Raw genomic sequence first — 23,844 nt, forward strand, 5'->3', positions numbered from 1 at the left:
CTCTAGCGGCGGAGCTGGAACTAGAACCCGGATGGGCGGACCCCGGCCCCGCGCCCCCTCGCGCTCGCTGCCTGGTGCAGGGCGCCCCCTACCGGGACGCCGGGAACCGGCAACGCCGCGCTCTCCCAGGCCCGCCTGGTCTCACGACAAAAGAGCTCAAGTTCCGGGGATCCGAGCCCACCGCCCCGGGGACCGGGCGGGTCCTCCCCTCGGTGGCCTCGCAGTCTCAGCCGAGGCGGCGGGGAGCAGGTCAACCCGGTCCCCGCGGGTGGAACGGAAAGTGGGCGGGGCTCCCGGAGGTGGTGTCCCCGGGGCGGGGTGCGCGGAGTTCGCAGTCCGGTGCGCACTCTAGCTGGAGTCCGTCGGAGCTTCACACTCGGTCCCGAGATGACGGCGAGCAAGCGGGTGGCGAAGGTAACCGCGAGTAGGATGACCCCTTTGTCACGGTTCCGGTGACTTTCTATTCCGTCCTCCCTCCATCCCTCCTCCAGCTCTCCGAGCGCATTTGTTTGTCTGGGTACCGGGGCTGGCTGAATCCCTGCATCCCTGCCCCCTCCCCAGTGGAAGAGTGGGTCTACGAGAGGGGCCAGAGCTGGAGTTTGGGGAGCTGAGGACGTGTCGAACTGGGGTGTCGCTGGCTCCCTGAGCTGTGCTGCGGATGGGGATGAGCCACCTCCCCCCAAATTGGTTTCAGTTTCATTTCACTGCCAGAAACTTGTGATAACAATTACGTGCGTCTCAGGTGCGGGAAGGGTTGGTTCCTTGGCGTCTTTTTTGGAGCCAGGCGTTCTGTTGGGGCTGGTGGCAGGTGCCTTTTGAACAGAGAGAACCAGGACAAGGTCCTTGCCTTGGAATAGACCATGGCCCGCCCCATAGTTTCGTACCCACATTAGAGTCCCGAGAAGTATGCGATGCTGAGTGGGAGTTGAAAGCAACGTTCTCAGGGTATTCTCGGGAGGAAAGGATGCCAGGGAGAACCTAGAAGGTGTCCTGGAGTAGGTGGCGTGTATTCATTTGTTCTACAAATGTGGAATGCCTCCTATATGCTGGTTCCTGTTCTAGGAGATACGGAGGCAGAGATAAACAAACCTACCCCTTCTGAGCTTTCCTTCCGATCAGAGACACAATTTGAAGTGAGGTCGGGAAGGATGGGGAGTTGGCGATTTTCCCCAGGAGGTGGGAAAACCCAAGGTGTTTGGAGGACTGAGATGTGGCTGGGACTGGAGACAGATGGGGAAGGTAGAGCAATCCTGGGTCGGACACCCCTCAGGCTTTGAGGCTCTCAGAAGTGCCCCTCCTATGTGCAGGCTTGAGGGGGGTGAAGAGGGAGTGCTACCCTCAGCCTCTGAGAAGAAAATGATCTGAGATTGGGGCACCCAGAGCAGGCTCAGCCCAGAAGGACTGAAATCTGGAGGTTGGCAGCAAAATAGGGCAGAGAGTCTTTCCAGCCAAGTGGGAAAGAGCTAGGAGCCAGTATTTATAGCACTGGCACCACTAAATGCCAGGTAGTTTACATTAGTTATTTCATCTCATTCCCACAGCAACCCTGTGAGATAAGTCCTATACCCCCATTTTACAGATGGGGAAGTTGAGGCTCAGAGAGAATAACTTGATTGTCCTGGGTCACCCAGTAGGGAGTGATGGGGCTGGGATTAGAGCCCAGGTTGGTGGGGCTCCAACCCATAGGCTCTTTCAGTGGCTTCCCTACTTTCATTTTCTGTTCCTCTGAGTCAGGTGATTTCCTAACAGGCCTCTGGAACAAACTGTGTGTCCTAGCTTGGCTTTCAGCATCCCCAGGCTTTGGGAAAGCCTTGAGAGAACTCATTACAACCAGTAAAGTCCAAGTTCTTCCAGTTATAGTAAACTTGGGGAAAATGTCCATTCCAGAGCTTCTCTGTCCAACCTGGGGCTTCATTCTTGCTGAAGAGTCACAGATGATACTGGAACCAGGACTTGTAGTAGCAGATGCTTCTGGTTTGGGGCAAAAGATAAATGAGGGGTCATAGATTCTGGGCAGAAGGCGCAAGAAGCAGTTTGTTGGCATGCACAGAGTTGGAGTATGGAAAGATAAGAAACAGGAGATAAGGGTGTGTCTGTATGTTGGGAGGCAGAGAAAGTTTAGATGGTGCGCAGTGGGAAGGGACCTCTCCCCAGCTGTGGACTGGCTTTGGGGACCTTTCTCTCTGCCTTTGTTTATACCGGGGCTTGCCAGCCTTGTCACTATTGACCTCCTGGGCCGGATAATTTTCCGTAGAGTGTTTGTCGGCATCCCTGGCCTCTACCCACTCGATGTAGTGGCACTCCTCCATTTGTGACAGCCCAGAATAGTCACAGACATTGCCAAATGTCCTGGGGGCAAGTAACCCCCCAGTTGAGAACCACTGGTTTATACCATTTGGTGTTCCAGAAAAATATGACCTGCCCTTGAAAGTCTTTTTTTTAAAAATACTTTTATTTATTTACTTTTTCTTTTTATTCTGGCTGCACCATGTGACTTACGGGATCTCTGTTCCCAACCAGGGATCGAACCCACGCCCTTGGCAGTGAAAGTGTGGAGTCCTAACCACAGGACTGCCTGGGAATTCCCTGAATGTCTTTTTATCTGTTGCTGTTTTTTTTTTTTTTTAAATAAATTTATTTATTTATTTAATTTTGGCTGCTTTGGGTCTTCGTTGCTGCACGCGGGCTTTCTCTAGTTGTGAAGAGCGGGGGCTACTCTTTGTTGTGGTGCGCGGGCTTCTCATTGTGGTGGCTTCTCTTGTGGCAGAGCACAGGCTGTAGATGCACGGGCTTCAATAGTTGTGGCACATGGGCTCAGTAGTTGTGACGCACGGGCTTAGTTGCTCCGCGACATGTGGGATCTTCCCGGACCAGGGCTCAAACCCGTGTCTCCTGCATGGGCAGGTGGATTCTTAACCACTGCACCACCAGGGAAGTCCTGCTGTTGTTTTTTTTTGAAGGTCTATTACAGTGGGGAGAGGCAGCATAGGGGTAGAGGGGTAAAAGGTACAAATCATTAGGTATAAAATAAGCCACAAGGATATATTGTACAACATGAGGAATGTAGCCAATATTTTATAACAGCTATAAATGGAGTATAACCTTTAAAAATTGCGAATCACTATATTGTACACCTGTAACATATAATATTGTACAGCAACTATACTTCAATTTTTAAAAATTTTTTTAAAAAGAAAAGGAAGTATATTTTTTAAAAAGTCTATTGTTCCACAAGATGGACCCCAGAATGGAGAGAGGGGTTCTTTGGTCTAATACATTTGAGAAGTACTGCACGCTTGGGCACATACCTTGGAGAATCACAACACACAGTAACGTATTAAAGGCTTTGGGAAGTCCTGCAGGAAAGAAGTCTGTTTAGCCTAGTGTTTCCCAGTGTACTTGACCGTGGAGCCCTTTTCGCATAATAACTATGAATCTTGCATGGGACGCACCGTGTACATTTGCTCTTACTGGGCCCTCTGCCTTGGTACCTCTCCAATTCTCTGTATGGTAGGTAGACTCTTATTCATTCCGCATGACCCAGTTCACAGTGTCACCCTGCGTGAAGCTTTCCTGCTCCCCTCTCCTCTCCTTCCCTATTATGTGTCCACATGTTATTCCCATAATCACATCCGTGTTTCTTCCATGACTCCAATGAAGTTCTCGAGGGCTGGGACATGTCTTAGTCAGGTGTCAATAGAGGGTGCTATTGAGGAGACGGCTGTTGGGGGAACTCAGTGATGTCCAGTGACTGGGTCACCTTTCTGGGAAAGTGACACTGCTTGTCCTCTTGTTTCTCTGCTTGGTGTGTAGCGTTCTCCTCTGCTATGGTCTGCCTGAGTCATTTCCCCTCCCCAGGCCTGGTCTGGAGCAGTTTGACAGGCACAGGGTGATGTCTTTGCTGCCTGTTCTGCCCTGAGCACTGTAAAGGCACATTGTCATACTGGGTGCTATGGAAGGGAGGGAGGACCTCATGACTCTCTAGGAAGAGGACAAGAGGACAGACATTAAGTACCTCGGTTTCAGGAGAAAAGGCTCCTAAGAGAGTTTACTCCCAAGCTGTAATATCTGGAAGCAGTGATGTGCGTGCTCCCTCCACCTGGTACTTATGGAGCTGGGGTGAGGCTAAAATTGGATGATTCACTCAAAGCCCTGAGCACGGTGCCTGACATGTACCAAGTGCTCAGTGAATGGGGGCTATGACTCTGCCATCTTCTGTCCCCTGGGCGGTCCTGTTTGGGACTTGGACAGTGTGCTGGGGGGCAGGGGGGAGGGGGCTGAAGTAGGGGCGACGAGGCCAACTGCCCGTGCTCTGTCCCCCTGCAGGAGCTGGAGGACCTTCAGAAGGAGCTCCCCAGGTACCTGCGGAACCTGTTCAGCGATGATGCCAACGTGCTGGTGTGGCACGCTCTCCTCCTGCCTGTGAGTATCCACAGGACCGTGGCGGGGGACTGGGGTCACTTACGCCAGGAGCCTGGGCAGGGAGGGTTAGGACTGGGCAAGAATCTTCCCTGCCTTCGAATCCTGTTTTGTTTTGTTTTGTTTTGTTTTTGTGGTATGTGGGCCTCACACTGTTGGGGCCCCTCCCGTTGCGGAGCACAGGTTCCGGACGCGCAGGCTCAGCAGCCATGGCTCACGGGCCCAGCCGCTCCGCGGCACGTGGGATCTTCCCGGACCGGGGCACAAACCCGTGTCCCCTGCATCGGCAGGCGGACTCTCCACCACTGCGCCACCAGGGAAGCCCCCTGAATCCTGTTTTTCACTGGAGGTTATCATTGGCAGAGGGGGTCTCTCTCTGGATTGATTGCTTCTGAGGTTCAGGCCGACTGATGAAGAGGCTAAAAGCCTTTTGGATTTAGTAAGGGACCCCTTCTGCAAGCCAGTAGCTACCACGCCCACCATGGAAGCTTCAGTAGACAAAGGGCATTAAAAAAAAAAAAGAAAAAGAAGAAGAGATCTGTTGGGTCTTTGTCGAAGGATAGGGATGAAGTTCCTGTTTCCCACAGTTGGTAGAATTTGCTGCCTTAGACCTAAAATGTGTTTTGTTCTCTTTTAAAAATTGTATTTCAGAAAATTATTGTTACATATGACAACACAGATAACTCATCTCTACTATTCTGCTTTTTCTCTGTTTATTATTAAAGATCATCTCGATAGAATCTCCCTTTGAAAGTAATATTCCAAAGGACCTATCAAAGTGCAAGATGTCTATTGTATCATCTAATTATTAGTGACCACAGATATTTTCTTTGAGAAGTTCATCTATATACCTTTGGATACTAGGAAATAAAAATGGAAACGATTGAGCTTTTTATTAGCTCTTTGGAATTTAATGGGAACAATTCATTTGATTATTTAGGATTTGAACTTCTTACTGACAAGGCAGTGGCTTGGGTTGTGCCATTTTCCTTTATTTTTTATATTTTTAAATTTATTTATTTATTTATTTTGGCTGTGCTGGGTCTTAGTTGCGGCACGCGGGATGCTCGTTGCGGTATGCGGGCTTCTTATTGCGGCATGCATGCGGGATCTAGTTCCCGGACCAGGGATCGAACCCAGACCCCCTGCATTGGGAGCGCAGAGTCTTACCCACTGGACCACCAGGGAAGTCCCTGTGCCATCTTCTCTTTCAACTGACCTGTAGCCCAGAACAATGGAGAACGGCTTGAGTCAGGGCAACCCTTGACCCTCTGTCATGTCCTGTGGGCTGCTGGGTTGAAACAGTCCACCACACCTGCTCTGGGCTGGAAGAATAACAAAATGCTTTATTTAACTCAGGACTTCGGAAGAAGTAGGGCTTTCTCAGCTGACCCTAAGGTGCAGTGTGAAGCCCTCTGTCTGGTCCAACTTCCTCATTTTCATAGATGAGGAAACTGAGCCCCAGAGCTGCTCAAAGCCACACAGCAAGCTCGAGGCGGAGCCAGGATGGGTTCCCAGGACCCAGGGCTCTCAGCTTCATGGCTCCGCCACCTCCTTCCTCTGATAAGACCCGGGCAGCCCAGCCTGCAACCCCTGCAGAAGGACACACAGACGCTCTCTCGTCCTTTTCTGAGGCCTCACCCGTGGCTTTGTGTCTACTTCCCAGGTCCCAGCCTCTTCTTATTATCGAGAACATGAAAGCTAAGGCATTTTCTTGATCTGCCCAGCATTTGCCCCAGCTCTTATCTCAGACACACCCAGGACCCCTACGGCTTCCTTTCTGCCTTCTCCTGAGGAAGAGGAGCTCTCTTAAAACCTTGAGTCTACGCTTGCATACCTGTGTCATTCGGACTGTCTTTGTCCTGTCTTCTCTATCACGAAGGTTCTGGAAGGTTTTGGAGCTTTGGAACCAGCCTGAAGGCCCCTGTGCTCTATGCGGGGGTCACCCAAGTCCTGAGGTTCCGCCCCACTAGGGCTGTAGAGTACTGCCCATGTGTGGAGAAGTCAAGTTGACAGTGCTGAGATCCCATCCTACCACTGTCACTGTGGCCCTGGGCAAGTTACTTATATACATTACACTTGAGTTTCCTCATCTGGAAGTGGAGATGCTAATACTCAGGAGTTTTCATAATACTTATCCTAATAGCTGACACGTACATAGTGCTTGCCATGTGCCAGGCCCTATTCTAAGCTCTCAACATAAATTAGCTCATTTAATTCTTACATAAACCCTATGAAGAAGTCTGTTATTTGTTCCGTATGGAAAAGCACAGAGAGGTTGAGTTACTTGCCTGAGGTTACACAGCTAGGAAGGGGCAGAGCCAAGAGTCACACTCAGGCAGAGGGGCTCCAAAGTCCACGTAACCCCTACACTGTGCTGTATGGGCTAACGTGTGCGGAGCCCTTAGCACGGGGTGGCACAGAGTAGATGCCCAGGAAAGCCTTCTGGTTGCTGGAAGTCTAGAGCGTCTTCTACTGGCTTCTGGCAACTGGTCACTCCAACTCCCACTTCTTTTTTTTCTTCTTTTAACATGGCAAAATACACATAACAGTATGTACCATCCTCATCATTTTTATGTTCTGAGTTCAGTGACACGAAGTACACTCACATTATTGTGCAGCGATCACCACCATCCATCTCTAGAACTGAAATTCTGTGTCTATTAAGCACTGACTCCCCGTCCCTCCTTCCCTCCAGCATCTGGTAACTAATTTTCTAGTTTATGTCTATGAATTTGACTATTCTAGGTACATCACATAAGTGGAATCATACAATATTTGTTTTTTTTTTTTTGGATCTAGCTTATTTCACTTAGCACAATGCCTTCAGAGTTTACTTGTGTTGCGGCATGTCGCCATTCATGATTCTTCCTAGGAGTGGAGCAGAGGATGCCTGGGACCCTGGGGTGGGGGCGGGGAGAGGGGGAAACCAGATCGAGGTCCTAGAAGGAAATGAGCAGCGGTGCCTCGGCACAGAGCTTGATCCCTCTCCTGCACAGGAGAAACCTCCCTACAACCTCAAGGCCTTCAACCTGCGCATCACCTTCCCTGAGGAGTATCCATTCAAGCCTCCGACAGTGACATTCACAACCAGGATCTACCACCCCAATGTGGACAGCAACGGGCGGGTGTGCCTGCCCCTCATCAGCAAGGAGAACTGGAAGCCTTTCACCAAGACCTGCCAAGGTGGGCCTGGGCCCTGCCTAGAGGGAGGGACCTGGACTGGATGGGGGAGGGGGTCATGGGACCGATTTTCACTTAGAAAAGCCCAGAAGAAAGGAGATAAAAATTGTGAGTTGGGCTTCCCTGGTGGCACAGTGGTTGAGAGTCCGCCTGCCGATGCAGGGGACACGGGTTCGCGCCCCGGTCCGGGAAGATCCCACATGCCGCGGAGCGGCTGGGCCCATGAGCCATGGCCGCTGAGCTTGCGCGTCTGGAGCCTGTGCTCCGCAACGGGAGAGGCCACAGCAGTGAGAGGCCCGTGTACCGCAAAAAAAAAAAAAAAAAAAAATTGTGAGTCTCAGCTGAGCCTGTCATCAGATAGAAGGGGTGCGTCCTGAAATCCTGGGCTGGCTGACCTGCTCCTGCCTCTGTTCTCATACCTGGGCAGGTGGGAGAGAGCAGCGTTGCTCTGGGTCAGAGGAGAGAGAAGCAGCTGGGCTACAGAGGGAAGGGCTTGGGATAAGAAGGCCGCATGCCCTGTCTGGGGACCCTGGTGAAGTCTTTTCTTTTCCAGGGCTCAGTGCCCTAAATGACAGCTGAGGGGACTGGCCTAACAATGATAACATACATCACTTAATTAGGCACTTGGGCACTGTGCTAAGAGCTTCACATGCCTTTTTTTTTTTTTTTGGCTGTGTTTTGCAGCTTGCGGGATCTTAGTTCCCCAACCAGGGATTGAACCTGGGCCCCCAGCCCAGTGGAAGCTCGGAAGCTCGGAGTCCTAACCACTGGTCTGCCAGGGAATTCCCACATGCCATTTTTTAAAAGTTCACTTTTTTCTTTTTCTAAAACAAATTTATTTATTTATTTTTGGCTGCGTTGGGTCTTCGTTGCTGCACGTGGGCTTTCTCTAGTTGCGGCAAGCGGGGGCTACTCTTCATTGTGGTGCACGGACTTCTCATTGCAGTGGCTTCTCTTGTGGCAGAGCACGGGCTCTAGGCACGCGCGCTTCAGTAGTTGTGGCATGTGGGTTCCAGTAGTTGTGGCTCGCGGGCTCTAGAGCGCAGGCTCAGTAGTTGTGGTGCACGGGCTTAGTTGCTCTGCGGCATGTGGGGTCTTCCCGGACCAGGGATGGAATCCGTGTCCCCTGCATTGGCAGGCCGATTCTTAATCACTGCACCACCAGGGAAGCCCCACTTTTTTTCTTTTTAAGATTTATTTATTATTCATTTAATTTATTTTTGGCTGCATCGGCTCTTAGTTGCCGCTTGTGGGATCTTTGTTGCGGCACACGGGATCTTTCCTTGCGGTGCGCGGGCTCTTCATTGTGGTGCGTGGGCTCCTCTCTAGTTATGGCGTGTGGGTTTTCTCTTCTCTAGTTGTGGCACGTGGGTTCCAGAGCGCGTGGGCTGTGTAGTTTGCGGACACAGGCTCTCTAGTTGAGGCTTGCAAGCTCAGTAGTTGTGGCCGCAGGCTTAGTTGCCCCGTGGCATGTGGGATCTTAGTTCCCTGACCAGGGATCGAACTTGCATCCCCTGCATTGTAAGGTGGATTCTTTGTCACTGGACCACCAGGGAAGTCCCCAAAGTTCACTTTTTTATTTGAAGTATAGTTGATTTGCAATGTTGTGTTAGTTATACTTATGCACATGTGTTCAGTTATACTTATGTACATATATTCTTTTTCATATTCTTTTCCATTATAGTTTATTACAAGATATTGAATATAGTTCCCTGTGCTATACAGTAGGACCTAGCTGTTTATATGTTTGTTTGTTTTTTTTTTTGTGGTACGTGGGCCCCTCACTGTCGTGGCCTCTCCCGCTGAGGGGCACAGGCTCCGGACGCGCAGGCTCAGCAGCCATGGCTCACAGGCCCAGCCGCTCCGCGGCATGTGGAATCCTCCCACACCGGGGCACGAACCCACGTCCCCTGCATCAGCAGGCGGACTCTCAACCACTGCGCCACCAGGGAAGCCCTATCTGTTTTATATATAGTAATGTGTATACGTTAATCCCAAACTCCTAATTTATCCCTCCTGCCCCCCTTTTCCCCATGGTAACCATAAGTTTGTTTTCTATGTCCCTAAGTCTGTCTCTGTTTTGTAAATAAGTTCATTTGTATCGTATTTTAGATTCCACATACAAGTGATATCCTATATTTGTCTTTCTCTGTTTGACTTACATTACTCAGTACGATAATCTCCAGATCCATCCATGTTGCTGAAAATGACATTGTTTCATTCTTTTTTATGGCTGAGTAATATTTCATTGTATATATGTACCCCATCTTCTTTAACCATTCATATGTCGATGGACATTCAGACTGCTTCCATGACTATTGTAAATAGTGCTGCTTGGAACATTGGGGTGCATGTATCTTTTTGAATTAGAGTTTTCTCTGGATATATGCCCAGGAGTAGGATTGCAGGACCATATGGTAACTCTATTTTTAGTTTTTAAAGAACCTCCCTACTGTTCTCCATAGTGGCTGCACCAATTTACATTCCCCGCCAACCGTGTAGGAGGGTTCCCTTTTCTCCACACCCTCTCCAGTATAAAAATTCACTTTTTTATTCCATATTACGTTTTTGGTATCTATCCATTGATGACAAATTGAAATTATAATGGAGTAAACATAGTTCAGGCATACAAAGATGGAGTTGGGTAGCCATTGAGGACCTGGTCTGAGACATGTCCCTGCACCACTGAGAACTTGAACTTTCTAACTCAGGGACACCAGCCATTTTTAACCCACCAACTTCATTTAATCCCCTCAGAAGCCCCCTGAAACAGTGCTCTCATTAGCTCCATTTAATAGTTAGGACACCGAGGCATATGAGAGGAGAAGCACTTGCCTGAGCTGGCAGGTGGCAGAGCTGGGATTCGGAGCCTGCTTGGGTGCCTCTGGAACAGCACCGTCCAGCAGAACTTTCTGCGGTGATGGAATCCTTCTGTAGCTGCCCTGTCCAATGCCATGGTCACTAGCCACGTGTAGCTTTCGAGCACTTGAAATGTGGCTGATGTGACTATGAACTGCATTCCTAATTGTAGTGAATTTCCATTAATTTAAATTGAGATAACTCCCTGTGGCTGGTGGCTACCATAGTGCGCACTATGGCTCTAGAGCCTATGGACGTAATCAGTGTGCGATCAATCCTGCCTCTGGACCAGCTCGGGAGTTCTTAACCCTGGAAACAAGAATCCTGGGGGCGGGGATGGGGAGGACTGGTCCTTGGATGCGCTTCAGGAGGTCAGTGAAGTGCTCTGGACCCAGAACCACACATCTGTGTGTATGCGTATGTGCACGTGCCTGGGGAGATGGGCCACTGCCTTCACCAGGATTCCAAAGTCGCCCGTGAAAGATTTCCAGCCACGGGGCAGCAGTGGTTTCCAGTCTTAAGCCTCAGAATCCTTTTTCCCAAATAAAAGTTGTTTTAGAATCCTAATAACACAACAGAGAAAAGCAAAGTGTTTCTTCTCGAAAAGGGAATAGAACCCAGAAACCCTGTTTATCTCACCAACCCCCATGATGGGTAGCTTCTGTGACACCGTGAAACATAGTTTGAAAAGCACTGATGTAACTGGCTATGGCTTTGGGCCTCATCAGTGAATGTGGTAAGAGGCATTTCATTTGGTTGTAGCGTCATCCTAAGACATGGAACCTCCTGGGGGGCTCTCCCAAGGAGTGGGTGTGACGTTTCGGGGGATCTGGGAGTGGGCAGCCATCACTTCCTTCCCAGGATTTTTTTCCTTCCATCCTGATGTCCTGATCTGACCTCTCTCCTCAGTTTTGGAGGCCCTCAACATGCTGGTGAATAAACCAGAGCTGGGAGAGCCCCTTCGCTTGGAGCTTGCCGACCAGCTGACACAGGACCCGGAGCTATTCAACAAGAGGGCCGAAGAGTTCACCCTCCAGTTTGGAGTGGACCGACCCTCCTAACTCTGCCTCTGGCCCATCTCTGCACTGGATGCTTTCTGTGTGATGGACGGACCCATGTCATGGGCTAGGGGCCAGAGCCCCTTTGTGGTCCATTTCCTGCTCATTTCTTCCAAGTTTTCCTTCTTAGATTGTTAGTCATTTGTGTGTGTGTGTGCGCGTGTGCGTGTGTGCGTGTGCGTATGTGTGTGTGGTGGTGGTGGGGCCGCAGTTATGTGTGTGGTACGGGGATCCGCTGGCCTCAGGTGTGCTTTCCCCACTTCCTTTCTCTGCCCCAGAGCCAGGGGCATTTAGGTTTGCAGGGTCGCAGGCCAGCTCTCCAGCGCTCTGTGATGTGGGAAGCCCGATCCTTAGAGACTCAGGCTGCCTTGCAGACCGGCTCGCAGGAAATGAGCCCAGCAGCCAACCAGAATCCGCTGAGGGCCCAGGCATGGGGGGTGCGGGGAGGGCAGAGGGGCAGGGGGGAGTATGGGAGGGAGGCAGGGCACAGGGATGAGGGACTCCTACTTACGGTTGAGTGTTTTGTTGATTGAGTGATGGAAAACAGCCAGACCGCTGATAGACATGTATAGATGCAAAACCTTTTCTCTTCCACGGATGAATCATAAAGTGAAGAAACTAATCTCCGTCCCAGAAATCTGACTACATGGGTTTTTTTTGTTGTTGTTTTTTTCCTTTTAATTTTTTTTTTGGCCACACAACCAGGGATCACACCCACACCCCCTGCAGTGGAAGCGCGGGGTCTTAACCACTGGACCGCTGGGGAGGTCCCCTGACTCCACGGTTTTTAAACCACTTGCTATCCCATTAGGTTGCTGGTTCCTAGGGACCAGCCTTTAGGTGGGGAGGTGTTTCCCCTCCAGCTTCCAGTCCACGGGAGCCACGGAGACCATGTGTTTGCCCAGCTATTAAAGCCACAGATGGACCGTGGAGTCCAACTGAGTGTTCACTGAGGGGACGGGTGGTTAATCGGGAGAAGAGGAGGCTGGGGATTTAGCTGCAGCCTAGCTAAAGGTGTGACCCTGCTCTCCATCAGCTGAGGGCTCGCTGGCCATGAGGACTAGACCACCCTTGGCCTGAGCGGTCGTCGACACGTCCACAAGGATAACGTCCCCATTTTTATAGAGGAGGCAACCAAGGCACAGAGCGCTTCAGTGGGTTGCCAGGTCCACTCTGCTGATCAGGGCAGAGGCCACCCCTCCAGCTGCAGTGCCAGGCTGGTTGGGTTTTGTTTTTGTGTTTTTCATGAACTGTTCTCATCAGCGCACATGCTCCAAATGGCTGATAAAGCCAGACAAGATTGTTAGCGGGAAGTTATACTCAGCTCCAGGGTTCATCTCTAGTGAGCCGCAGAGAGACAAAAACAAGCCAAAACTCTGGCCAGGGTTGGAGGGATTAACTTAGCACAAAGGAGGAGCTTTCTGGGTGCAGTGGTTCTAAGCTCCTAGAAGACCACTGGCTTTTAAGAGACAGAATATGGGGTATCTTTGAGTCAGGGGAATCACTCCAGGCCCCACTAGCCCAGTTGGGGTGAGATTTGTAGAGAATCTTCTACTCTAGTCCCTGCCCTGGAATTCCCTAATCTGGGAGAAGTGTGGAAAAAGGGAAGAGAATTGGGAAGGTGCCACCCATGGCTGGAAATGTAAGATGTGTTGTTACTTTGGGCCACCACTTAAAGAACACTTACGTGACAGGCCCTGGGCAAGGCTGTTTGTCCTTTTCATGATCTCATTTAACGCTCACAGCACCCGCATGATTTTGAGCTCCTATCATCCCCATGCAGACGGTAAACTGAAGCTCAGAGAGGTTCACTCACTGGCCCAGGGACACACAGCTGGTTAGTGGTAGGACCCAGCCCACTCTCCTTTCCCAAATGCCTTTCATGGTTGTTGAGAAAATCATGTCAGATGAGGAACCCTGGCGGCCCGGTTTTATTATCCAAGTGAGAGATGTTCCTGCTGGGTTAGGGAGGGAGCACTAAGGGGCTAGACCGGATTTTACAAAAGAACTTTTCATGTAGTTAAGACTGGTACCATCTGCCCTTGTCTGAGCCCCAGCACTGCTGCCACCATGAGCAGGAGTGAGCCTCTGGGCCACGGCTGGTCAGCTGGGCTCCCTGCCCGCCTCTGCCCACAGGGTTGGTCAGCCCCTCATTTCTTCTTGGTCTTCACCAGTCCCTTCTGCACGAGGCTGCGGTACAGCTCCTGGATGTAGGTGTAGACGCACTTGGAGTCGGGCACTGCCAGCCGCACCATATCATCCACTTCCAGCAGCTGGGCACAGTCGGCCAGTTTCCTGAGGGGCAGGTTGGGGAGGGGTGAGGAGGGGTGGAGCAGAGAGCCAACGGTGAAGGATGCGGGGCCTAAGGGGACAGCCCGGCGAGGATGAAACCCACAGAACTGTGTGTGGCAGAGCTGGGAGGTCATCTAGGGCAAGCATCCCATTGTACAGATTAGATAACTGAGGCCCAACAGAGTCAAGACTCAAACTCAGCGGGGTCTGATTCCTAAGCCCCTGTTTTCATTGCACTGTGTGTCTTCACGTAGGAGCGGGACCTTCTGGTCTATAGTTCTGCATTAGCCCACCCCTCCCACGTGCTCATATACCTGTCCTCAGGGAGAGTTTAAAAGACAGAACACCAACACTAGCCAGAGTGTTGCCTTGTAGCTGCAACAACTCCAGCTTCAACCAGTTTCCATGTATGTATTGAGGGGTACTATGTGCTAGGTACTTTTCCAGGGAATTCAGCACTGAACAAAATAAAAATTCCCCACTCTCATGTCACTGACATTCTCACTGCAGTAGACAGTAATCAAACAGAAATCGATGATACATGAGATGATGAGAGGTGCTGTGGAGAAAAATAAGGCAGGGAAGGGGGACAGGGTATGTTTCTATGTTCAAGGGGATCTTTAAAAAAAATATTATGTTAGTAATGGCTTTATTTTTTTATTTTGCATCTATTTATTTATTTATTTTGCGCCAGCGCCTCGCAGCTTGTGGGGTTTTAGTTCCCCGACCAGGGATTGAACCTGGGTCCTTGGCGGTGAAAATACGGAGTCCTAACCACTGGACCGCCAGGGAATTCTCCAAGGAGAATTTTAATAGGGAGCCCAGGAAAGTTCTCTTAAAGAGTGTAAATTGGGGCCATCCCTGGTGGTCCAGTGGTTAAGACTCTGCACTTCCAGTGCAGGGGGCACAGATTCCATCCCTGGTCGTGGAACTAAGATCCCATGTGCCGCGGAGCAACTAAGCCCGTGCACCACAACTACTGAAGCCCACGCACCTAGAGCCCGTGCTCCGCAACAAGAGAAGCCACCGCAGTGAGAGGCCCGTGCACCACAGCAAGGAGTAGCCCCCGCTCGCCACAACTAGACAAAGCCCGTGCACAGCAACGGAGACCCAACACAGCCAAAAATAAATAAATAAAACAAATTTATTAAACAAAATTTAAAAAGAGAGTACATATCTGCGGGAAGAGGATTCCAGGCAAAGGAAACAGCATGGGCAAAGGTCCTGAGGCAGGAGTGCTTAATGTGTTTGAGCGACCGCATAGAACTTAGCAGCAAGTCCTCTTTTTCTAACTTCCCAGCTGCTCTTTGGGGCCACGTGCTACTCCTGGCTTTGCTAAAGCCGATCTTCTGATCTAACCGCTGTTGGGACCTTGCCACCATGTGCCAGGAGTTTTATCAAGTGCTTCCCTTCCCCCCTTTTTTTTCTGGTTGCGCCACACAGCTTACAGGATCTCAGTTCCCCAACTGGGGATTGAGCCCAGGCCACGGCAGTGAAAGCCTGGAATCCTAACCACTAGGCCACCAGGGAACTCCCCAGTGCTTTCCCTTGAATGGTCTCATTTACTCCACTCCTCTGTGTTCAACCAGCAGAAGAGGAGCTGGAGACTCGGAGCATTTTGGTGATTTGCCCAACGTCAAAGTGAGGGACACAGCTGGGACTCTACCGCAGGCCTGCCTGATGCCTCTGGCATCCCTGCCCTGTAGCCAGGTCTCAGCAGTCCCAGCCTGCCAAACCGCCATGGGTGCTGGTGTAGGAGAAACCAGGGTCCCAGCGGAAATCCTCTCTTAGAGCTGAGGCAGCTGGACTGAAACCCAAGCCGGGCTGGCCTGGGAGCGGGAGGCAGGAGCACAGACTGGAGGATTTCGAAGAAGGGGACAAGCTCCCTGCAACCGATGCAGTGATCTTGGCTCCTGGATGTGGGTCGGGGTGCTGTTCCCATGCAGGAGAGGCAAAAGCTTCACTCCCACTGGGCCTGGGGAACGGGGTCGGGCTCCTCGAGCAGCACAGCCGACCAAGCCGCCTGGGGGCCCCAGCGTTGACTGTTCCGTGGGAATCAGAGGCAACTTCTAGAAGGGAGCCAGCTGCGGCAGGGAGCCCCTTACTTTGCACGCTTCATCTGCACCCCAGGCCCTAAAAGAGGTTAAGTCCGCTGCCGAGGTCAAAGAGCTAGGAAGGGGGACTTCCTTGGAGGTGCAGTGGTTGGGACTCTGAGCTTCCGCTGCAGGGGGCACGGGTTCGATCTCTGGTCATCACTGGTCAGGAAACTAAGATCCCGCATGCCTCATGGCGTAGCCAAAAAAAAAAAGAAGAGCTAGGAAGAAGGAGGCACCCCCCCACCTCTTCTCCCTCCAGCCTCCATCCCCATGCATCCCCTGCACATCCTTCCCTTTTCCCTGCTGCCTGATGCCTCCTCTCAGCCCGTCACCATCACCTGATTATTCCTTCTGCCTTTCTGTGGCTCTGCAGGCTGGCAGCCAAGGCAAGGCAGCTGCGGGAGGACCACGACCCCGCCCCACAGGCCGGGGACACCTGGTCAGGGCCAAGCCACGTGGCCTTCTGATGTTCACCAAGAGCTCTGCCCCGACTAGGAGTTTCACTTTCCAATCCTGGTTCATCACCATTAAAGGTGCTTCTGGGGCTTCCCCAGTGGCACAGTGGTTGAGAGTCCGCCTGCCGATGCAGGGGACACGGGTTCGTGCCCTGGTCCGGGAAGATCCCACATGCCGCGGAGTGGCCAGGCCCGTGAGCCATGGCCGCTGAGCCTGCACGCCCGGAGCCTGTGCTCCGCAGCGAGAGAGGTCACAACAGTGAGAGGCCCGCGTACCGCCAAAAAAAAAAAGGTGCTTCTGAGCCCAGAGCAGGACATGGTGCTCCGGATGCCCTCAACCCCCCACCCCAGGGCACTCCCCCCACCCCTTGGCGGGACCAACTGGAAGGGATCTTCTGTAGCACCAAGTCTGGTGGATTTCAAACGGCATCCCTGGTGCCCTAGGGCCCTATAGACATGCTTCAGGGACCATCTTGGGAAGCAGAGCTGGAGTGCTCCAAGAACCCCTCCCAACCTCAAAAGGCCTCCCTAAAATCTGTCTAATATGTTGGGCATTCATTTAATATTTTGCTTGAGGAATCTGTCAGGGGGAAAAAGCATCTGAAAAGCACAGATCAATACCGGCCATCTCGTCCATCTCGTCTTGCCGATGGGGACACGCAGGCCCCGAAAGGGGAAGGTTGCTGCCCAGGCTTCCCTGCAGGCTGGCGGCCAGGCCTGGACTAGACCAAAGGGCTCAGCCTCCTGGACCAAGGTGCTGCTAACATCCCCAGTGACTTATTCCCTGCCCCCGGGCTTTAGAAACGCACTCAGCGGGAAATGCATTCCCGGTCTCAGAGCTGTCCTCGTGGACCACTCCCTATGCATAGTCCTATCTCTACCAGGCGGCTCAGAAGCCCCTCCCAGGTGGGAAAGGACTGGCGCTCCAGGCATGAGCTCCTTGGGAGCCCCAAGGCCATCAGGTCATGTCTCTCCGGTGCGTGGAGATGGAGGCCTTTGGCTGAGTCCGGTTTTGGTGCTTTGGTGGGGGGAGTGCCCCCTCCTCCCCCGCCACCTGGCAGCCATGTCCTGGTCTCTTAGGTTCTTCCTTGGGCCACACTGATCCTCACACCCCTCCTGCCTGTCTAGTCCACCCCTGTCTCCATCCCTCCACCACCCCGGCACCCAGCTGTGTGAACCCCAGCAATAAATGCCCTCCAGGTCCCACACTGAATAATAATTATCATAACAACTGTGATATCATTCATTATAACATAGGAGCTAAGATTTTTTTTTTTTGAAGTGTTTGCCATGGGTTAGGCACTGTTTATAGGGACTTTACTTAATTACTTACTTAATTCTCACCATAGCCCTGCCAAAGAGGAAATGTCATGCCCATTTTAAAGGTTAGAATATGGAGGCTCAGAGAGGTGAAGGAGCCTGTCCAAGATCACACAGCTAACAAATGGCAGAGTCAGAATCTGGCCCTAAATCCCAGCAACCACCCTGCCTGCCCCTCCCCTACCCCTTACCCTGCCTGCATTTTCTTCACGGCACCTGTTCCCTTACATCATATTTCACACGTGTGTGTGTTTATGATCTGTCTCTCCCTTTAGAATGTGTCATAGGCACGCAGGGATTTTGTAAGTTCCACTCACTGCTATGTCCTAAAACAGTTCCCAGCAATCAAAAAATATCTGTTGGGGACTTCCCTGGTGGTTCAGTGGTAAAGAGTCTGCCTTCCAAAGCAGGGGACGCAGGTTCGATCCCTGGTCAGGGAACTAAGATCCCACAGGCCGTGGGGCAACTAAGCCCACGCGCCACAACTACTGAGCTCGCGCGCCTCAGCTAGAGAGCCCACGTGCCACAAACTACCGAGCCCGCCTGCTCTGGAACCCGCGCGCCACAACTACAGAGCCCACACGCCACAACTAGAGAAGAGAAAACCTGCATGCACAACTAGAGAGAAGCCCGCGCGCTGCAACAAAAGATCCCGCATACCTCAGTGAAGATCCCGCATGCCGCAACTAAGACCCGATGCAGCCAAAAATAAATAAATAAACCGTAAAGAAATATCTGTTGAATTCATGAATGTGTGGTGACAGCCTCTACCTGACCACCGCACTACCCGACCCCTGTGAATCCGGCCCTCGATTCTGTGTAGGTGAGCCGAGCTCCCACCCGCCTCTGCATCCCCTGGCATGGCTTACTCGGCTGTGGAGAAGGCCAGGGAGAAGTTGTGCCGGCGCTTGGCGGGGTCCAGCGCAGCATAGTCAAAGGCATCGGGGAAGAACTTGTGGACGAGGGCGCAGAAGGCCATGCCACTGCTCCAGCTTGAGGAGAAGTTCTGGATGTCCACATGCTGCGGGCAAGCGGGGCCCAGAGGCCTCGGTGAGCCTCAGCCAGAGGACCCGGACTTTGCCCCCTCCGGACCTCCCCCCCTCTGGGCTTTGCACTGCCGCCCTGGGGAAGGGTCCCTTGCCCACCATGCACCTCGTAGCTCCTCGTCATGGCCCGACACCACTCCAAGAGCATGTTCTTAACGCCGCCGATGGCTGCCCCCGCGGCCTTGGTGTTCCGGAACAGGGCCGTGGGGCCCGAGGCTGCCCTGTGCGCGAGGGACAGAGAAGGTCAGGCCAGAGAGGTGGGAGGGTCCCATCAGGGAGGAGCCCCAGCCCCAGATGTCAGTCTTCCTGCTGGGGCTCGGGCTGTTCCTATTGCCCCTCAGGACTCCCCCCCACCGACTGTCCAACCAACCCAGCCCCCACCGCTCCTCGCCCGCATCTTACCCCCCAAACTTGTCTACGATGGCTTTGCGGTTCTGGGCACGGGGCCCCCGGGGCCGGGCAGGGGCTGACACCCTGCGCTCTGGCGCCTTGTCTTTCTTCTTCTCCTGTGAGGGAGGGGGCTCCGTGGGGCTCTGGGACACGTCGCTGGGTGAAGATTCACTGCATGGAAAAGTTCGGAGAAGGGTGAGAGGGGCTGGGACCAGCCACTGAGGAGGGAGGAGGCTGGCTGAGCGCAGCCCCTGCAGTCTCAAGAGGCATACGAAGCTGTGGTCCCCACTCTCGCACACGGTTCCTCTGGGCCCAGCACCGGGAGGGGCTGGGAAGAAATAGTGACGCTCAGTCTCACTTTGGTGAGCACGTGGTCTGGTGGCATGTGTGGACAGAGCTAGAGCACATCTGAGGTCTGACCTGGGGCTGGATCCTGCCTTTGCCTCTTAGTTGCTGTGTGATCTTGGGACTGTCGTGTCACTCCTCTGAGCCTCAGCTCCCTCATCTGTAAAATGGGGCAAGAATAGCTACCTGACAGGGTGGTTCTAAGGCCTGCGTGGGAGGGGGAATGTAGCCCACGCTCCACGAACGTTCAATCGGGTACTTTTCCCTAAGAAGGTGACGCGGAGGTGAGCTTCAGCTCGAAATAAAGGAAGACTCTTTAATGACGAAAGTTGTGCCCTGGTGAGAGTAAGGCTATCGTGTTATCCAGCACCAGCCAGGCACCAGGCGCTGGGCTGAGGGCTTTATACACAGATGTCGTTTGAGCCTCACAGAAGTCCTACGAGGTAGGTACCGTGACTGTGCCCACTTCACAGGGGAGGAAAGGGGCAGTGATGCGGCCAAGGTCACACAGCTGGTAAGTGGCAGTGTCATTGTCCAAACTCAGGCTTTCTGCTCATTCGCTTATGGGTGAGGCTGACACCGCGGAGGCAAGCAAGACCAGGAGGCTTCAGCAGTGAGTGAGAGACGGACCAGGTGTGCTCCACGGCCCCTTTGCTCCCACACTCCGGCTCCTTTTGTCTCCTGGGCTCTGCCCTGGGCTAGAGGGCTGAAAACCATAATTCCTGGCATATCTTGAGACCAGCACTGGGGAGGCCCAGGCCCAGGGGATGGCAGCCTTTAAAGGAAGCAAGCGGGGGCTTCCCCGGTGGCGCAGTGGTTGAGAGTCCGCCTGCCGATGCAGGGGACACGGGTTCGTGCCCCGGTCCGGGAATGCCCCGGTCCGGGAAGATCCCACATGCCGCGGAGCGGCTGGGCCCGTGAGCCATGGCCGCTGAGCCTGCGCGTCTGGAGCCTGTGCTCCGCAACGGGAGAGGCCACAACAGTGAGAGACCCGCGTACCGCAAAAAAAAAAAAAAAAAGGAAGCCAGCAGTAGCAGGGGCTGGAGCTGGGGCTCCAGAGTCTGACATTACCTGGCTGAAGGACTGGTCTCTCCGGAAGCTGCGGTGTCTGGACTCAGCCCATCTAGGGGAAAGGAACGGGAGGGAGGCAGGCTGGGGTGACCCGTGGTGCGCGGCCCGCGTGCTCCCTCAGGGAGGCCCCTGCGGCGTCCGCGGGCTCCTGGGCTCTCACTCACCTGGGCTGAGGCCGCTGCCCTCCTCCGTGGGGCTCTCGGGCCATTCCTCGGCGGACCGGGGAAGCGCTTCTGCCCTTTCCTCTGCCCCTTTCTCCGCGCCCTGGTCCTGCTCTTCATCAGGACAGCCTGGCTCCTGGAATGAACATGGGCTGTGTGGGCCCGCACCTGCCTGAGGCTCTGTGAGGGCTTCAGAAAGATCTGGAAGGCAGCCTGGAGCCACAGTGCTGCATCCCCCACCCCAGGCTCTTGATGTCAGTGGGTGGAAGACTGGATTGTCCCAAAGGAATAAAGCAGGGGAGGGGCTTGCTTGGGGGAGGGCGGGGCAGGGGGCTCCGGAGAATCATGGGGCCGCCTCCCTCCTCTCCTCTCCTCTTCCTCACTCACCACCTCCTCCTTCACCTCCTCCTCCTGTGGTTCAGGCTTGGCCTCATCTTCCACGGCAGCCTTCTGAGAGTCCGACTTGGCCTCTGGGGCACTGGCTTTCTCTTGGGTTTCAGCCTTGGGCTCCTCCGTCTTGTTGCTCACCTCCTGAGAGGCCACTGTGGCCTGCTGCTTCCCAGCAGCCTCCCTGTCTCCAGCCTTGGCCTCCTCCTTCCCAGCAGCCTCCCTGTCTCCAGCCTTGGCCTCCTCCTTCCCTTTGGCCTCCCTGCCTCCAACCTTGGCCTCCTCCTTCCCAGCAGCCTCCCTGTCTCCAGCCTTGGCCTCCTCATTCCCAGCAGCCTGCACCTCATCATTCACATTGGCTTTCTCCCTAGATCCAGGCTTGGCCTCTTTCTCATCAGCCTGCTGCTTCTCAGAGGCCAACGTGATCTCCTCTTTTCCCTCAGCCTCCTTGGGTTCAGAGTTGGTCTCTTCTTTCCAATCAGCCATCTCCTGAGGAGCCACGGTGGTCTCTTTCTTCCCGCTGTCCTCCTTTTGAAGTTCAGCCTCCCCTTTGGATTCCTCAGCTGGTGCCCTCTCCTGCTTTCCTGCCCCATCTGGAGGCCCCTCTGTGATGGTCCTTTCAGCTGGGCCTGTGGCCTCCTCCTCAGCAGAGGCTCCCCCTCCCACTGTCTCCGGGACCTCTGTGGTTGGGGACACAGGGGTCCCGTCCTCAGAGGGCTTCCCCTCCTTCTGCTCCATCTCTGAAAAGAGAAGACAAGCAGGCCTGGTCATGCCCCCTTTCTGCCGGTGAAGGTCCTGGAGTCTGGAGACGTGCGATTCAGTCCTGGGTCCCCCACTGCTCGGACATGTGACACAAGTATCCACTTTCCCTTTGGCTAAATGAACCGGTAGAGCACCACATCTCCCACAATGGGGTGCTGGGCCAGCCACGTTTACCTGATGTTGGGTGACGTCCACCTAAAGGCCCTCTGCAGGTTGTGACTTGGGCTTTAAGGAACACTGGGTTCTGTGATGCCTTGTCAATGATTTGGCCTCTTTTTGAATAAGCCAGTGAGGTGTTTATAGTCTGACTAGCCTCCTAGACCCCCATGGAGCACTTGCTATTCTCCCCTTTTTTTTTTTTTTTGCGGTACGCGGGCCTCTCACTGATGTGGCCTCTCCCGTTGCGGACCATAGGCTCCGGACGCGCAGGCTCAGCGGCCATGGCTCACGGGCCCAGCCGCTCTGCGGCATGTGGGATCTTCCCGGACCGGGGCACGAACTCGTGTCCCCTGCATCGGCAGGCAGACTCTCAACCACTGCGCCACCAGGGAAGCCCCTATTCTCCCCTTTTGATGGAGATAGCTGCCCTCATGCTCAGAGCCCGAAGCAGACAGAAGTCTCTAGATAGAACTTAATAATACTGTTTTTTGTTTTGTTTTGAGTATTTATTTATTTATTTTGGCTGCACCGGGTCTTCGTTGAGGCATATGGGATCTTTTAGTTGCGGCATGCATGCAGGATCTAGTTCCCTGACCAGGGATCGAACCCAGGCCCCCTGCCTTGGAAGCTCGGAGTCTTACCCAATGGACCACCAGGGAAGTCCCTAATAATACTGTTTTGATTCAATTGTATTTATTTTTACAGTTACTTTCTGTTTCTGGCCAGTGATATCGAGTTTCCATTTCCAATAGTGATATAAAGTTTATTTTATGAATACATTTATTGAAGTAAAGTAAGTTAATTCAAAGGAAGACGTTCAGGAAAGCGGAATACAGGATACAAAACACCGAAATCATGGAGGTGGTGTTAAAATGCCTGAAATTTGGGAAACCCTGGGCCAGCTTGGTCGCTGGGTCTCTGCCAGCACTGCCCGCCTGTGTGTGTGGTTCTCTGAAGAGCTGGGCCTGGGCCTGGGCATGGAAGAGTTTCTTTTGGTGAAGAACAGAAGATACTCTCCCTAACTAACCTCTGCAGGGATATCGGATCCTCCAACTTTATCATGAGGTTCCCTATTCAAGTACTGTGTTCCTTTTCCGTGGGTTCTGTGGATTCAACCAACCTTGGATGGAAAAATTTTGAAGAAAAAATTCCAGAAAATTCCAAAAGGCAAACTTGAGTTTGCTGCCACTTCAACTATTTACATAGCATTTACATTGTTATTAACAACTGTTCACATGACATTTTCATTGTACTGGGTATTATAAGTAATCTAGAGATGATTTAAAGTATTAGAGAGGATTGTAAGGTTCTATGCAAATACAACATTTCATATGAGGGACTTGAGCAACCGCAGATTTTCATATCCGCAAGGGAAGCTGGGACTAATCCCCCACAGACATCAAGGGATGATTGTACTGTCCGATCTACAAAAACAGCTGGGGGGGGGGGGCGCTTCCCTGGTGGTGCAGTGGTTGAGAGTCCGCCTGCCGATGCAGGGGACACGGGTTCGTGCCCCGGTCCGGGAAGATCCCACATGCCGCGGAGCGGCTGGGTCCCTGAGCCATGGCTGCTGAGCCTGCGCGTCCGGAGCCTATGGTCCGCAACGGGAGAGGCCACAGCGGTGAGAGGCCCGCGTACCGCAAACAAAAACAAAAACAGCTGGCGGGGGGGGGGGTGGTGTGTGGCGCGGACAGGGTCAGCTCCTTCAGCCTTCTGCCCTTCTTGGGGGCAGAGGGTCTGTTTACAGAGAAAATAATCCCCAAATAACGTGTTCAGGGCATGACTCAGGCAGTAAAAGAAGTACACACTCCTTGTCACTGGCTAAAAATACCTCCTGCCCT

At 52.9% G+C, this 23,844-nt stretch overlaps 2 protein-coding genes across 2 annotated transcripts; one reads left to right on the top strand and one right to left on the bottom strand.

The window, feature by feature from the left end:
* Positions 1-237: 237 nt before the first annotated feature.
* On the top strand, positions 238-12,817 carry UBE2L6 (ubiquitin conjugating enzyme E2 L6). Its single transcript, XM_027114667.1, has 4 exons — positions 238-414; positions 4,327-4,422; positions 7,419-7,605; positions 11,371-12,817. The coding sequence occupies exons 1-4, from the start codon at positions 388-390 to the stop codon at positions 11,520-11,522; spliced, it is 462 nt and encodes a 153-aa protein (XP_026970468.1). The 5' UTR covers positions 238-387; the 3' UTR covers positions 11,523-12,817.
* A 610-nt stretch (positions 12,818-13,427) lies between these two features.
* Positions 13,428-21,820, bottom strand: SMTNL1 (smoothelin like 1). Its single transcript, XM_027115656.1, has 8 exons — positions 21,086-21,820; positions 20,991-21,004; positions 20,699-20,943; positions 20,535-20,586; positions 19,131-19,289; positions 18,835-18,949; positions 18,552-18,703; positions 13,428-13,814 (listed from the first exon to the last, which is right to left on the bottom strand). The coding sequence occupies exons 1-8, from the start codon at positions 21,818-21,820 to the stop codon at positions 13,670-13,672; spliced, it is 1,617 nt and encodes a 538-aa protein (XP_026971457.1). The 3' UTR covers positions 13,428-13,669.
* Between the last annotated feature and the right edge of the window lie 2,024 nt (positions 21,821-23,844).

This window comes from Aethalodelphis obliquidens, unplaced genomic scaffold, assembly GCF_003676395.1.
Source record: "Aethalodelphis obliquidens isolate GAN/ISIS:26980383/991018 unplaced genomic scaffold, ASM367639v1 scaffold14, whole genome shotgun sequence".
NCBI lineage: Eukaryota > Metazoa > Chordata > Mammalia > Artiodactyla > Delphinidae > Aethalodelphis > Aethalodelphis obliquidens.

Coding starts and splice junctions, on each gene's coding strand:
- UBE2L6 (XM_027114667.1), top strand. CDS start 388: ATGACGGCGAGCAAGCGGGTGGCGAAG. Junction 415..4,326: donor CGAGCAAGCGGGTGGCGAAG/GTAACCGCGAGT, acceptor GTCCCCCTGCAG/GAGCTGGAGGACCTTCAGAA. Junction 7,606..11,370: donor TTTCACCAAGACCTGCCAAG/GTGGGCCTGGGC, acceptor CTCTCTCCTCAG/TTTTGGAGGCCCTCAACATG.
- SMTNL1 (XM_027115656.1), bottom strand. CDS start 21,820: ATGGAGCAGAAGGAGGGGAAGCCCTCTGAGGACGGGACCCCTGTGTCC. Junction 20,587..20,698: donor GGGCAGCGGCCTCAGCCCAG/GTGAGTGAGAGC, acceptor CCTTTCCCCTAG/ATGGGCTGAGTCCAGACACC. Junction 19,290..20,534: donor GAGACCAGTCCTTCAGCCAG/GTAATGTCAGAC, acceptor TTTTCCATGCAG/TGAATCTTCACCCAGCGACG.